This window comes from Palaemon carinicauda, unplaced genomic scaffold (assembly GCF_036898095.1).
Source record: "Palaemon carinicauda isolate YSFRI2023 unplaced genomic scaffold, ASM3689809v2 scaffold279, whole genome shotgun sequence".
In the NCBI taxonomy this organism is placed as follows: Eukaryota; Metazoa; Arthropoda; class Malacostraca; order Decapoda; family Palaemonidae; genus Palaemon; species Palaemon carinicauda.
In genome coordinates this window covers 140,815-158,754 of record NW_027170447.1, presented here as the reverse complement: position 1 = coordinate 158,754, position 17,940 = coordinate 140,815, and the positions used below count along the sequence as shown (strand labels likewise).

At 28.4% G+C, this 17,940-nt stretch overlaps 1 protein-coding gene across 1 annotated transcript; it reads left to right on the top strand.

Moving 5' to 3' along the window:
- Positions 1–435: 435 nt before the first annotated feature.
- LOC137636355 (DNA polymerase delta catalytic subunit-like) lies at positions 436–17,348 on the top strand. Its single transcript, XM_068368767.1, is given in 6 exon segments — positions 436–567; positions 14,292–14,369; positions 14,570–14,629; positions 14,631–15,575; positions 15,577–16,078; positions 16,081–17,348. Coding segments are annotated over 6 exon segments (2,985 nt in total).
- The last annotated feature ends 592 nt before the right edge of the window (positions 17,349–17,940 follow it).

The window sequence follows — 17,940 nt, the reverse complement described above, 5'->3', positions numbered from 1 at the left end:
GGTCCAAGATTTATTTTCCTTTTATGTTTGCGTTTAGAACTACTACTACTACTACTACTACTACTACTACTACTACTGGTATTATCAACATCACTTTCGGCATCAGATTTGTTGTTATATTCATCTAAAAACTGTTTTAATTCTGGTATTATTCCAATATTGTTATTCTCTATTTTACTCTTTTTATTTTGGTGGGTATTTTTTCTTTTATTTAAATCTCTTATATTAACATTTTTATCTCTTACATAATATCCACATCCTAATGTATTATTTCTGGCTAAAAACTATGAAAGAACTTTTCCATTTGATATTTGTTCTTCGCTAGAATTTATCATACAGACTTTAACTCCATTACAAATTCTATTATGATTCATTGCTAATATTTGCATTAAGATTTTACTATTTGGAAATATTAAAACCCCGGGAGGAAATGCAATGGTTTCAGAAAAACCAGTATTCTCTGGTGGATACAGCTTAGAGTTTATTCGAAAAATGGATCGACCATGGATAAATGGACCCATATTAAACTTTTCATATCCATGCCTCGTTGGATTCATATTACAGGATGTATGTTGAAGTGGTTTTTCAATATTTTCATATAGCAAACCAAGTTTTAGATAAGTACAAGGCGCACAAAAGCTTTCAAATACCCTTTCATGGCACTCATTTATTTTTCTATTTAAATGATCTGTATATATTTGTTTAATTTGACTTGTTATATCAAATTCTATACCATTATCAAAGATTTCATATAGTAAATGACTAAATATACACTCTTCGCTAAGCGAATCTATCGTTTTTTCCAAGTCTTGTGTTAAACTTTTTAATTCGGGAGTAGATAAATTCTCTATTAATGTATTCAAAACTTCTTCGTTCATTTTTTCTTTTTGTGGATTTTTTCCATCACCAAAATTTGTAGGTAGATTATTAGGATTTAGAAAAGGTTGTTGTTGTTTTTGTTGTTGTTGTTGTTGGTGGTGGTAATTATTATTAGTATTACCTTGTGCTTGTGCTTGCGGAATTACAGTAGCAGCAGAAGGAATAGATGATTGTGGTATCAGAACCGGATTGTTATCGACGGTGGTGGTGGTGGTGTTGTTGTTGTTGTTGTTGTTATTAAATGGTGATATCTGATGTTATGGTGGTTGTTGAAGTTGAGTATATTGATATGGACTTTGATTATATATTCCATAATTATCTTTACTATTATATGTTGTTGTATTCATATTTTTTAGATATAATAAAATAACACATTTACTGCTTATATTTCAACTTGAGAAATGAAACTATATAATACCTTTTGATAATCTTTATCATACTCGTTTCCATTTGAATGAATTATATTTAAAAAATATCGGTATAATTGCCTAAAATTATTTTGAATTTGAATTGCGCGTGTAATTTTATGTTTTAAATGTTTTCTATATTTAGATAATCTACTTTCATTATCAATAATAGATTCAATTATTAATTTTATCGCTCGAAGATGAGGATAAAAATTTTCTAATACAATTAAGGTATTTGGGGGATATTTAGATCGATTAAAAGCTTTGAAAAATTGCATATTTTTTATAGGGAGTATAGGAGTTTTATAGTAAGGAGAATAATTTATACTATATGATATATGTTTTACCGGCTTCATTATTGTCTCATAAAATTTCTGAAAGTATATTAAGAAATTTTGGTAGTATATAAGTATACTATATAATTTTATTCTTGTTTGGTTAAATGGGGCCTGAATCATATAATCGATATTATTATTATTATTATTATTATTATTATTATTATTATTATTATTATTATTATTATTATTATTATTATTATTATTATTATTTTGGGCCATCATGACATTTTTTAATTTTAGGTTGGAATTTTTTTTCATATATATATTAAGTGATAAAAATGGCCATAAATATAAACAAAACTTAACTTTATAAGTCAAAATAGGAGAGCTGTTTCTTTGGATAGTCTTGTTATTACTGCATTTTCTCATATATATATATATATATATATATATATATATTGTATTTATATCCTTTATAGTTTGCTGTTCTGTTGTATTTTGTGTTGTTACAATTTATAATGAACAACCAAAATAATCTAAAAAAATTTTTATTTTATTTTACAATTTTTGGTATTTATACAAGAAGTTTAGATTAGTTTCTGTTATCTATTTAAAATCTAAACATATATAAATAATGAATATCGATAATACTTATTGTAACGAATTCAAAAGTTTGTATACGGATATAATAGAAATTAGAGATCTATCCAATTATATAAATCTTCAAATCTTTAATTATATATTTTATTTTGATGAAATAGTCATTCCTTGGGAAATGAAGAGTAATATAAATTTATCAAAATTAACAACTAGTCAAATTGATCGATTATACTTTATTGATTTCGATTCAAACTACCTAAACGACAATAATGACGTACGGTACAAAGAGACTAATTACATATTGTCTTTCCGGTCAAAATATATTGATAATTTAAACCTTTAGATAAATTTGAATGTTAATACTATTGAAAAAGTTTTAAGTCATGATTATCCGCTTATATGTGGTAAAATGTTTATAACACCCCACTTTAATACATTTGCTAATATTTTTTCGTCAAATAATAATAGTTATTGTTGGAATTGGGAAATTCACCATAATACAAATACAATTTATGAATTCCTGGATGAAAATGAACGAGAGTTGTTTAAAAGGCCCCAAACGTTAGAATATCTATGTCTTCTTCAATTGTCACATGAAAATATTTGGCTTTTACCGAAAAATTTAAAAGAAAATATCAATAGATTAATTCAAATTAACCATATAATTAAAAATTTCAATACTAGCAAATGTAAAAACATGATGGATTTTGTTGTATTTTAATAATGATATTTATTACCATTTAGTATCTAAAATATATGTCATTTATGCAATTTCTTAAAATATATATATATGTGTGTGTGTTTTATTATACATCATTTAATAATTTTTCTTCGTCTATTTATTAATTAACACACTTCAATTCATTTTTTGGAGTGCCCGTATAATGTTAATCATATAACTACTGTTTGGTTTATATTTATCTGGGTGTTCCCTAATAATATCAGAAATTTCGTTTGATGATGAAGAAGCATCTAATTTTACTTCGTAAATATTCTTATCGATCATCTTTTTTACCTGATTTTTTGGTTGTAAAGATCCACATAAAGAAATCCCTTTACACGTCTCTCCTTGAAAAAATATAAAGTAATCATATAAATAAGAAGCTATGGAATTTCTTAAGTCTTGAATAATTTTCATTCTATCTTCTGCTATAAATGCATTTGTTTGAATATCAATAATAACCATAGGTTTGGGTTTTGGGATGACGCAACGATTTTTAGTTTTATATAAATTACATTCAACTAAAAATATGTAATCTTTTAATATATAAACTATATTATCGGGTATACAGTGCTCATAAGATTCACTCATCATTGCATTGTTTATAACAAAATGATAAGTGTAAAATTTTGATGTAGCGGGAATACCATTAAATTTCATGAATATATTAGATTTTTTTATTGTGGTTTCATTAATTACATGGTGCGGATGCAGATATGTAGTTATCTAATACATTATTAATTTTGTTTACATTTTTAGAAACAGAAGCATTTAATCTCCAACACATAGCAAAATAAGTCAATATATCAGAAGTTTGTTTATTCACATAACTTTCTTCGTACTCTAAAATAAATGGATAGGATTGTGCATAATTGTCGGGTTGTACTCGCTGATATAATTTTATGGGGCCTTGTTCAATATAAAGTGTCTTTACAGCAAAGTTATTACATTCTAAAAAGGAAGCTAAACCTATGATACTGTTATTATTTACCAATATAATGAAACAAGGTTCTTTATACACGGGACCCTCATCGTTTATATATAACATTTCACGAGTCAATATATTTCGTACAAAATTTTCCTTTTTTCCTCTCATTTTCTTATATTGAATATTATACGTTTTTTTTTTTTTTGGATTGATACACAAACGATAATTATCAAATAGGATTTCTATTTCTCGGCTATAGAACGTCATACACGAAAGATCATTACACGACCCCTTAAATTTTTTTATTAATAATGGGTGGTTCTCATTAATAAATCTTCTTTATTCTCTTTCTTGTGATACCATCATCATTGTTTGTTCATTTTCTCTAACAATCAAATTCATTTTATCTTCTTCATTCATCTCTACCAATATAACATCAAAGGTTAAAATTACCTGTTTTAATGATTTTCTTTCAGTCAATAGTTTTTCATTTTCTAATTTTGATACTTTATAAAAATATCCATTATTACATTTCATGGAAAATTTATGCGCCGCATACGCTGACAATATTTTTATTCCCAGGTCCGTTAATGTATTATTATTACTAATTAAAACAAACCCCAAAATCTCTGGAGTTACCAAGCTAAAGTTGTAAACATATTTTTTCCTCATTGTTATATTTTTGTTTGAAATATAACGAGGTATGTATATAACATGTACCACAAATATATATTTCTTATTTAAAATATTTAGTTTCAGATACCCATTCTTGATGTACAAGGAAATAGCATTCAAAAATATGTCCACAAATAAAAGGTGGGATAAATTTATAACTATTACAAAAATGAACTGTATTATAAAGAATTCTATAAGGTAATATTGTGTTAGTTGAGGTGGGGTTAACTAATAGTCTTTCGTTTAACAGTGATGGGGGTGGTTTGGCGGGATATTTATTCTGATTGCAAACAACAGGAAGATTTATTATTTTATCATATCTACATACTGGACAAATTTTATTAAAAGAAAAGTAACGAGATAAACAAAATGGATGGAACTTGTGACCACACTCTGTTATAAAATACTTTTTCATGTCATCTAAACAAATTGGACAACTTTCTATTTTTCCTTCTATTTCCCCATTGGTTACCCATTCACTATCTTGTTTATCACTTAAACCCCACAAAGCAAGACGGATTGATTCTTCGTTTGGGGACATTGGAAAATCATATGTTGTCAAAATGTATTCACATGGAATTATAAACACTGGCCACGTTTCCATATTGGTTGGGCGTTCTATTGTCCCATCCAAATATGAACCATATATTCGTGTTAAATTGGGAATGAACGATGATGATACTGATTTGATTATTTGTAATCCTGTAGCATTATTATAAAGAAACATCATGTCAGCCGTATTAAATATGCTGGAATTACCAAATAAACTCGTGGGTGAGCTATGAAACAGAGATATTAAAAGCCTGGCAACATCGTTGCGTTTTAAGAGTAATGCTAGTTGTAGTGTCGTCAAATTTCCATCGCGTTGTCTAATTTCTATATCTGGAAGCAACATAAGCGGATTTCTATCTTGCCAATCTTTCAATATTAATAGTAACTTTTTATTACCCTTTGCTGGAGCAATCCTATGAAATATTGTTTGATTTAATGTGGAAGATTTTAGAAAACAAGAGGCCCCAGCTTTTAATAAAAGTTGAAAATAATTTTTTTTTTTAACACAACAGGCGGTCATAATGGGAGTTAGCCCATCTAAACCAGGAAAATTCAAATTATTTTTTATATGGATTAGTTTTAATATTTGATAAAAATTACTAACCTCATTTTTAACCCTGGATAGGTACGGTCCTCGGACACCCCTTTAAGGGTATACTCGGACGCGAACGACCCCGACGCCAAAAAAAATTCTTGAAAAATCAGTTTTTGCAGTAACCTCCTTTTTTCTTTTGCCAAAAAAAAACTTCAATGAATGCTTAAAACAACTGTAAAGATAAATACTACTTATCTGCAGAAAAAATATTTATAATTATATATAGTTTAAAAAATTAAGTAGAAAAAAAAAAGACCTGACATAAAAATTCATAAAAAAAAAGTTTATACATATATACACAAATCCTTTTAGGAATTGATTCTTGAATGTTTAGGACACATCTTGATGTATTTTGGATGAAGTCAGACCCATGGAGGTGAAGATCTGAAATGAGAAAAAAAGGGTAACTTTTTTTGGCCAAAAAAAATTGTCCAAATTTCATGAATTTTTTTGGGTACCCAAATGAAATAGGAAGTGGCTAATTTTTTTAGGGAATAAACATATGTTATCCTAAAATAGAAATATGTAAAAAAATCATTATTTTGTAAATTACATTTATATCAGGGGCCATATCTAAAGGTAATTTTTTGAGTACTTGGAAATTTCGTAAAAAAATACATATATTTAATATATAATATGATATTTATGCAGGTAAAAATATACCAAAATATCACAAATTCTATAGGGAACAAGAATATATATAGATAGGGCAGCTTACGCTTCGGATATGTCCACAAAATGGCCGCCAACCACACTGACTCAGACTCCCTAATCTGCCACTTGAAATGTAGGAAGGGTATGTCAATTTCAAGGTGTTATTTACTAATCTAATTATTATTGGATATGCATAAAAATTGTATGGTGGGTTGCTGGATAATTGTCGATTATTTTACGATTATAAAATTAAAATTCTGACCCAAAAAATTTTTTTTAAAGGGAAATAAAATCGAAATTTTAGCTAAAAAAATTTGATGATATTCAATCAAAAAAAAAGTAAACAAAATTTTCCGACAAATAAACATCTAGAGGAATCATTACTCTGTGATAGTTCCTTAGTACGTAGTAATTTTGAAAGAATTGGGAAAAAACGAAAAAATGGCAATCACCGGAAAATCGAACACATACCTATATATACGCCATATCTGGATAAAAAAAAGATAGGCATGGGTAGCCAGATCATCTAGAAACACTTTCCAACACTATAAAAATATAAGTTTTGCGACACTACTTGCCAATTCCTTACGGTAACATGACTAAGCAAAAAAATGCAAAACAAATAAAAAGGGGCACTCGTGGAAAAATGGCCATTCTAATATACGGCATTTCAGAAAAAAAAAATTTCAGCCACGTGCTAGGCAAACCATCAAGGCATATTTTCCGACAAATAAACATATAAATGAAATATTACTCTGTGATAGTTCCTTAGTACGTAGTAATTTTGAAAGAAATGGGAAAAAACGAAAAAATGGCAATCACAGGAAAATCGAACACATACTTATATATACGCCATATCTGGCTAAAAAAAAAATAGGCATGGGTAGCCAGATCATCTAGAAACACTTTCCAACACTATAAAAATATAAGTTTTGCGACACTACTTGCCAATTCCTTACGGTAACATGACTAAGCAAAAAAATGCAAAACAAATAAAAAGGGGCACTCGCGGAAAAATGCCCAACATTCTAATATACGGCATCTCAGATAAAAAAAAAAGACATGCACGTGTTAGCCCAACCATCAAGGCACACTTTCTAACACATAAACATGAAAAAAAAATCAATAATATACGGCAATTCCTTACTACGTAGTAAATTTTTACAAATATTGAAAAAAAAACAGAAATTGGCAACCGCAGTTAAATACCCAATATACCAATAACTACGTCGTATCTGACAAAAACAAAATCACGCATGGGTAGCCAGATCATCTAGACACACTTTCCAACATTAAAAAAGCAAAAGTTTTACGACACTATTTCGCAATATCTTACGGAAAAATGACTTGGCAAAAAAATTAGAAAAAATTAAAAAGGGACACTCGCGGTAAAATGCCCGACATTCTAATATACGACATCTCAGATAAAAAAAAAAGACATGCACGTGTTAGCCCAAGCATCAAGGCACACTTTCTAACACATAAACATGAAAAAAAAATGAATAATATACGGCAATTCCTTACTACGTAGTAATTTTTACAAATATTGAAAAAAAACAGAAATTGGTAACCGCAGTTAAATACCCAATATACCAATAACTACGTCGTATCTGACAAAAACAAAGTCATGCATGGGTAGCCAGATCATCTAGACACACTTTCCAACACTAAACAAGCAAAAGTTTTACGACACTATTTGGCAATATCTTACGGAAAAATGACTTGGCAAAAAAATGAAAAAAAATGAAAAAGGGGCACTCGCGGTAAAATGGTCCTCGTGGTGATGAACAACATTTTAACTAAAAAAAAAAACATGCACATGGTAGCCAAACAATCCACCAAGACTTTCCACAACTGATAACCTATACAAGTTGCACCATTCTACGACAATTTCATAATACGTAATAACTTTGATAATTATGAAAACTACCTCAGAAGGGTAAACTCGGACGCGAACGACCCCGACGCGTCTCAGAAATCGGGGAAGGAGTACAGCTACAGCAATGCACATCTGGACACTACTAGAGCGTGTAGGGGAGACACCTCCTGCAGGTCGATCACCCACAAATTCAGTCACAGGGGTGAGTCACGTGAGAAAAACCTGTTTTTTTTTGACGCTCGGGGTCGCAAACGACCCACCGTACCTATCCAGGGTTAATACAATATTGCAATAAAGTTAATCCTTCCGGTATCACTGGCGTTTTTGGTAACCACGTATGATATTTATTCAATAGTTTCTCAATTCCAATAACTTTATTACTTGAAAATACTGCTAAATGTTTTATAATTCCTGGACTAAAATTCCCATCTTCTAATACGTGGCTGAATAATCTCCAATGCTCGTTCCATATGGCCACCTTAGCCATTTCAAGGGTGGTGGTTGACATTTTGTTCGAATTTAAATACATACACAACCACTTATTTTCAGAAAAATATTCAAAACTATCAACTATATCTTCTTTGTTTTCACAAATAAGAGGTGCCTAATTTCCTTCATGAATAACATTTTCGACCAACATTTCTAACACCTCAGAGCAATGATCAAAATTATTTTGATTTGTTTGGGAAAATATTGGTAACCAGTTAGTAATAACCTGCTCAATATTTGCATCTGATAAATATCCCAAAAAAGCTAAAAAGGATGTCTTTGTGTTTGGATCAATATCTATCTGTGTAGTAACATCTATAAGGCCACGCATTAATGCCCCATTTACTTTCAAAAAATTATAATCACGAGTTCCATCTAAAATACAAGGCCCTATGACATGAAAAAATCCATCAATCATCCACTCTAAACAAAATGCTATTGGATTTAAAATTGGCTCAAAACATCCAATAATAGCGGGTAATTTCAATTTACGTATTTCATACATTAATCGCTCTATTAGCTCATAACATAAATTGATATCATAAAATACGCGATGGGGATTAATATACCATTCTGTTATGTTAAGTCTGTTTATACGAAACCTAACCTCCCACGAGTGTCTAAAAAAATAATCGTATAATAAACCTTGATAACAATGAGAAAGGTTGTCTAATGTTTTAGCAATAACCAAAGGGGAAAATGTATCAAATAATATATGAAAATTAATTTTTTGGTTCAAGGGCATGAATATATTTGCCATTTCATGTGGCATGATTTTAGCTATAGAAATAAATAACAGAAATATTGGTTTTCCTTCTGTATCTTTCGTGTTAGTGTCTATTGATTCTAGATATTGTTTCCCATTTGTAAATTTACCTCCATCAGTTACTGCCCACGTTGCAATTTGTTCAATAAGAGATAAAATTTGTACTGAACACAAATTTTCGATACATTCCGAACATCCACTTGAAGCGTTCATAATATTATCACAAAATTTAGAATATATAACAAGACGATGGTATTCTGTTGATGGGTACAAACGCGAATCCCATAATCCATATAATTGAGTTTTATTTGACATATTTTCTTTTTTAGTTGATTATTAAAATAATTGGCCAACTGACCCAAGTGTTTTATGTATCCACTTTATATATATATAATATATATATAAAAACATTTTTTGGTTTCAGTTTCTACCATTTTTATGAGTATTATTAACAATATTAATTTATGGGTCATCTTCTTCTGGTTCATCTTTTTGTAAAATATATTCCATTTCTGCGTGACAAACCAGGTAATAAAAATAAGGGATGTATGGAATAGGTACTATGTCAGAATATAACATTTTCATTATTCCTTTTGTATTTCTTACATTAAAATACAATATATTCTTATTTACTTTATTTGTATATTCTCTGAAAAATTCTTGGAATAAATAAGGAGACATTATATGAATCCCATCCTCCAAAAAAACACCATAAAATAACGTTTTCCAATCATCATCTTTTGAGAGAAGGGAAGGAATCATTAGAGATATATTTAAGGAGGGGTCTTGTCCCATGATTATGTAACTTCTCTTATAATCAATGATGTTATTATTAAATACTAAATATAAATTTATAAAATGTTGGTCGGTTTTAAACATGACAGTTATAATACTCGTGTCTCGTTCGTTTTCCTCTAATATATAATAGATTTTTTTAATACTACCATAATTTAAAAAATCCTCTTTGTTTTTGTTTTCTAACATATGTTTTGGTATATTTATAGGACATACGTAAAATCTGTTTATACCTAATATTATTGTATTGTAGGTTTTTTCTTCAAATATTTTTTTAAAACGTTCAGTAATATGATGTGGTGTTGTATTGAATTCGTATACATATGATTTTTCTGCCATTTTTTAATTAAATTTAAAAAATGTCAACGTATATTGATGGGATATTTTATTCCCCAACGAGACCTAATATGGGCGTTGTTGATAAAATAAATGAATTCATGAACCAAAACGAAAAAAATATCCTCATAATAGAAGAAGAGAAAAGTTTATTAAACAATAAGAAAAAAAATATAATGAATAGTTTTTCTTCGAATAATATAAATAAAATATATTTCAATCACAAAGAAGGTAAACAATTCGATATAATAGGACAATTGAGAATCAATCAAGAAAACAAGGATAATAATTCCTCACGTTATTATTATTTTATATTAAATTATGATGACGCCAATAATGTTATAAATTTATATATAATAATCAATCCAAGTGTTTTTCTGCCCTTCGTTTTATCAACTTACAATATACCAGACCCCAAAGATTCAATTTATACATCAGTAGTCATGATCGGTGAATTGGTATATCATCCTAAAGATATAGAGTTCTATCATGACAAAATTGTTAATACTCTAACAAATAAAACCCACATTGATTTGGAAAATATAAAATATGATGAAATAATTTCAAATTCATCAGAAAATTTTAAAAAGGTTATTAAAAGTTATTTGAGGATTAAGTATAAAGGGTTCTGCAAATTGGAATAAATACTTATTATACTCTTCTTCTTCTTTGTTGCCATCATCATCATAATAATAATGGGAAATTATTCATTAGAAGAAATATATGTCGACGAGGAAAAATTCTATAGACTTAAAATAAAACAGTTTCCAAGAAATAACAATAATAATAATAATAATAATAATAATAATAATAATAATAATAATAATAATAATAATAATAAGAAAAATAATCATTACAAGAACAACAAAACAAATGATTTTTCGTCGGCTACCCAGAAATGTAAAAATATTTTACATATGCACAACAACACGAAAAATGATAATAATGATATTAATAATGATACTAGAAATGTATATTGTCCTTTTCATGAACATTTTAAGACTTCTTACTCAAAATCAGGAAAATTATACGAAAAAAACCACTCGTACATATGTTTCTCCAACAATTGTATTTTACCCAAAAATAAAAACGGAAATTGTGTTCTATCTACCATCAAATTTTTAGAATTATATTCCAAATTAAATTTGACTAATATCAATTAATTCACAATAAGGAATGAAAACTACTATTTTTCCTGAATATAATTTTAATAAACAAGGTGAAATCGGTAGTTTGCTCTTTGAATTATGATCAATGTCGGCAATTTTAATATTAGAATAATTTATGATTTCGACGTCCTTTTCAAAATTAACAATTTGTTTTTTTGTTCCACTGTTGTAGTCATAATACTCCTACATAGAATCTAATTGCATAAAAGTCTCTCCATTTTCGGTTATTATTTTTGACATATCATGTGAAGATGAATATTTTAGCTCAGTTAACAATTTTGCTTCTTTTTCCCGTGAATAGTTATTATCTGTTGGCATGTTTAAGAATTTTTCTGAAACTTTTTCCCTTCTCTACCAAATTCAAAATTAAATTTATTATCGTTTCCGGATTCTGTAGTTTATCAAATGTTTTGTAAAAAATTTTATTTTTGTATAAATTTTTTAAGTAATCTAATTTTCTGTGACATATATTTTGAGTATATATGACATCGGTTGAATCATCGTCCTTTTTGTCTAATAAAACGAGAAAGGCTTTTCGAAATTCGTGATCACACATTTCAGATAACTCTTCTTCTTTGGGATGATAAATTAATTTATTATCATTCAAAAAGAAATACAAATCTTATGGCATAATATGAATCATGAAATCAAGAGTAAATTCATTTTCATTAGAAAACACCGATACATTATAATATGAATGATCAGAATATTGATTTGATATAGGCGATGCGAAATAAAAACCAATAGGAGGATATAATTCATCAAAAGGGTTTTTAAATAAGTGTTTTTGTAATAAATTACAGAAAAGTCCTACACAGATTATAAATATAACCCACAATAATATTTCAGAAATAATCATACTTTGTTTTTTTTTAATATTAAATTTTTTTTTCCATTTGTTGTTATTGTTATCCAAAAAATAACAATAATGATATCAACACTACAACATATAATCATTATTTTCATACCACACCCCGAAATAATAATAATCCTTCTTATAAAAACAAAAAAACATTGATATTAATAATAAATAACCAAAAAGTAATAAAGAAAAGAAAGATTTTAAAGGACATAGATGAAAATCTTGGTTTATATATAAACATTTCTAAAAAAAAACAATAAACAATTATTTCTAGAGGACGAATTATACAACTTGGAAAAATACCTGAATTGTAACTATATTAATAATTTCATTGTTATAATTTTTCTAGATCCTAAAACGTGGTTAGATGATTATATGTTATTTGTGTCCCTTTTCGAAATTTTTAGAAAACAACAAGAAAATAATACTAATTCGAAGCTTTTTTTCCTGTCCTTTATCATTTCCAATAATTCTCCTCATTCTAAATATTCTGTAACCGAACAACACAGGCAGAGGCTAGTTGAGTTAAGTCGTCTAAATTCGGATACTTATTCTAACATTTCTTATGCAAAATGTTGTTTTAACGCAAATTTAATAGATGAAATAATAAATAATATTAATATTCAATTTAATACTTTGCTATCATTCGGGCGTATTAATTTTTCTAATTTAATGTTTACACGTACGAATGATGATATTAATGAAATCGACAATGATAATATTTTATTATGTTTTCATGAAAATCATGAAATATCTACCGAAAGGATTATTTTTTAAGAGATACTTTTTTTTTCATCAAACATTTGATTATTAATATAAGGTATAACTTTGTGATCCACCCGCATAATAAAATCATTTTTATTTTGTATTATCAACCTTTTCACCTCTTTCAAACCATTCAATTCTTTTGTCGCTATTGAATGTTTTTTCAACAAATATTGGTAAATTGTAATCTCGGAACACGACCCGAACGATCCACGTTCAAATTCGTTTTTTAATTCGTCTTTTTCATCGTCTAAATTGACCGCATTATAAAGTGGAGGTATTTTACCCTTATCATAAATTTCTTCTGTGGTGATGAAAACACCAATTATACGTTTTACGTCTTGGTAAATATCTTCTTTATAAATTTCTTTTAAAAATATATTAATAAATCCATAAACACTCATCATGAAATAATTGCCAGATGAGCCGACTTCAGGAAAAATAGCGTATTCTTTCGAATTTATCACATCAGTTATACAATAAATAATAATACTTTCAAATTTGTGGCCATGTTTTTTTATATTATATGTCATCCGTGAGGCCAAGTCTTTGGGTTTTAACATATAATAGGTAATACTATCATAATCATCTATGTTTTGTTCTTCTTGTAAACATTTTTTATTAAAAAGGAATGCATAATATGTTGCCATTTTTTAGTATAACAAAAAAGGTACCCAATTTACAAATTTAATATAAATTTATTTTCCTGGTAATTTAAAAGATATTTATATATATATAAGCCGTTTATTTTTAAACGGCTTTACATGAAATTGGTATTACGTCTAATAGTTTTTCATAAGATATAATTAAAAATTAGTTGTAAAATAAGCAAATTGCGGCAATTTTTTGAAAATGGTGATAATAAAAATAGGTTCCTCCAAGAATGGAATAGGCCAGCAGCACCATTATCAACTCCCAATACAAATAAATTGTGTTTTCAGCAGATGGATATTGATTATTATATTGGTTATCCGGTAAGAAAAAAGGAATGTGGTGGTTATAATATGCAGCAGCAGCAGGTACCCATAATAAGATTATTTGGATTAAATGATATAGGGAATACTATTTGTTGTAATGTATTTGGATTTTTTCCTTATATATATATGTTTCTGTGAATTTATTAGATTCACAAAAACAAGTTTCATATTCAGACCAAATAAAAAGGGCTCTGAATCGAAAAATCTACTTGAATGAAACAAAAGATCAAATTAAATTAAAGGAATACGTATTAAGTGTAGATAGGGTGTTTAAACAAAGTATATATGGATATCAAGAAAAAAAAATCATCGTCATCATTGTGTTTTTTTAAAGTTACTGTGGCTTTACCAAAATTAATATCTATAGCTAAGATTATTCTTGAAAATGGGTTAGTGATAGATAAACATCCCACTCACTTTCGGGTTTACGAATCAAATGTTGATTTTACACTTAGATTTATGACAGATGTTCAGATGCCTGGTTGTTGTTGGATCGAGTTACCTATTGGTGAGTGGGAAATAAAAAATAATGAGACAAATTTTAAAAATACTACTTGTCAATTAGAGGTTAACGTTTTTAAGTGGGAAAAAATAATTATTTATGAACCCGAAGGAGAATGGGCGTCTATTGCCCCACTCAGAATATTATCTTTTGATATTGAGTGTGGGGGAAGACGGGGAATATTTCCAGAACCCGAAATATATCCGGTCATACAAATTGGAAATGTTGTTACGCGGCACGGAGAGACTGAGCCATTTATAAGTGTTGTTTTTACTTTGAATAGTTGTGCTCCCATTGTGGGCTCTAAAATTTTTTCATTTCAGGAAGAAAAAGAAATGTTAGAAAATTGGTCAAAATTCCTATTGTTTATTGACCCCGATATCATTACTGGATATAATATTAATGATTTTGATTTACCATATTTACTTAACCGCGCCAAGCATTTAAACTTGCCAGTATTTGCTCATTTAGGAAGGGTAAAAGGAATAAAATCTACAATATTAGATACCATAACCCAAAACAAACAAACAGGAAAAAGAAATAACAAAATCATTAACATAGATGGACGGTGTTTAATGGACCTTTTAACAATAATACTAAAAGAACACAAACTTCGGTCTTATACTTTAAATTCTGTATCTTATCATTTTCTTAACGAACAAAAAGAAGATGTTCATCATTCTATGATTTCTGAATTACAAAATGGTAATGATCAGACTAGAAAAAGACTGGCTGAATATTGTTTGAAAAGATTCTATTCTTCCTTTAAAATTATTGAATAAATTGATGTGTGTAGTCAATTATATAGAAATGGCACGCGTAACGGGCATTCCTTTATCATATGTTATAAATAGAGGACAACAGATTAAAATTTTTTCACAAATACTAAGAAAAGCCAAAGAACAGAATTTAGTATTACCGATGTTTGATAAAAAGGAGAGTTTTGAATATGAAGGAGCTACAGTTATTGAACCAAAAAGAGGATATTATAACGTTCCAATCGTTACTTTAGACTTTGTATCATTAGATCCATCGATAATGATAGCACATAATCTGTGTTATACAACCTTAATTGATAAAAGATATATTAATCAAATGGCTCTGAAAACTGACGATTATATCATTACACCTTCTAATAATTATTTTGTAAAATGTCATAAGCGCAAGGGATTAATTCCAGAAATTTTAGAATCGTTTTTAATTGCTCGTAAGAAGGCGAAAATTGCATTAAAAAACGAAGAAGATCCATGGAAAAGAAAGTCTTTGATGGTAGACAACTGGCATATAAAATATTGGCTAATTCTGTTTATGGTTTTACGGGCGCACAAATTGGTAAATTGCCGTGTTTAGATATATCACAAAGTGTTACGGCGTTTGGAAGAACGATGATTTCTCTTACCAAAAACCAAATTGAAGAAAAATATAACAATGCTATAGTTATATATGGTGATACCGATTCTGTTATGATTAATTTTGGAGTTGAAACTTTAGAAGAGGCCATAAATTTGGGCAAGGAGGCGGCAAATCATGTGACTCAGTCTTTTATCAAGCCAATCAAACTTGATTTTGAAAAAATATATTTCCCTTACTTGCTTATTAATAAAAAAAGATATGCTGGTCTTTATTATACAAATGCTAATACTTATGATAAAATAGATTGCAAGGGGCTAGAAACAATTCGTAGAGACAATTGCCCACTCGTGGCTAAGGTCATAAATACTTGTCTGAAAGAAATCTTAATTGATAGAAACCCAATAGAAGCCCTTAATTTTGTCAAACAAACCCTATCAAAATTACTTTGTAATGAGATTGACATCTCTCAATTAGTTATTACAAAGGAATTAACAAAAAAAGCAGAAGAATATAAAGGAAAGCAAATTCACAATGAGCTAGCCATCAAATTAAGAAAAAGAGATGCCGGTAGTGCTCCAAAACTTGGCGATAGAATTCCATACGTTATTATATGTGGATTTAAAAAAAGTCCTATTTATGAAAGGGCTGAAGATCCAATATATGTATTAGAAAATAATATTCCATTAGATTATGATTATTATTTAAAACATCAATTAAGTAAGCGACTTATTAGAATATTTGAACCTATTCTCGGTGATAAAACCGAATCTTATATATTAATAGGAGAGCATACACAAAAAAAGAGTTTACCAATAAGTAGAGTAGGACCATTAAGTCAATTTTTTCAAATACATCCAACTTGTATAAATTGTAAAATTCCTTTATTAAAAAGAAAAATAGTACCCGATGATGTAGAATATAACGCTTTATGTAATAATTGTAAAGTACACGAAACAGATTTGTATACACACCACATTGAAAAATTAGCTACACTCGAAAAAAAATTCAATCAATTTTGGACTGAATGTCAAAGGTGTCAAGGATCATTAATTAAAGAAGTTATATGCAGTAATCGTGACTGTCCTATTTTTTATATGCGTAAAAAGACAGAAATAGATTTTTTTGGTCAAAAAAAAATTATCGATCGTTTTGGCTTGCCACAATAGGTTATAAATATTATTATTATTTCCCAAAAATATTTCATATAAATGGTAATGCTCTTGGTATTATATAGTCATATTACTACACATCCAGAAGAAATAATTATAATGGAGGAAAATATTATAAAAGTCAGCTTTAAGTTAATTTCAGACAATGCTAAATGTCCTACCAAAGGATCAACGGGGGCGGCTTGTTATGACTTATATAGTGCTCAAAATGAAAATATTCCTGTCGGTCAACGAATTGCCATTGACACTGACATATGTATGAAATTTCCTTCCAAAATACACGGAGAGATTAAAACTAGGTCTGGCATAGCTCTGAATAATTATGTAGATGTTGTTGCAGGAATGATAGATTAGGATTATAATGGACCTATAAAAGTGGTGTTGCATAATTCTCATCCAAATAATTCTTTTGAAATAAATATTGGGGATAGAATTGCCCAAATAAAATTTTTTTCGGGAATTGATATCTGTTTAGTTGAAAACATCAAAAATGAAAAATGGGAAATAGAATCTTGTAGGGGTAATAAAGGATTTGGATCTTCTGGTAAATAAATAAGAATAATAATGTCTTTCTGGTAGTTTTATATTT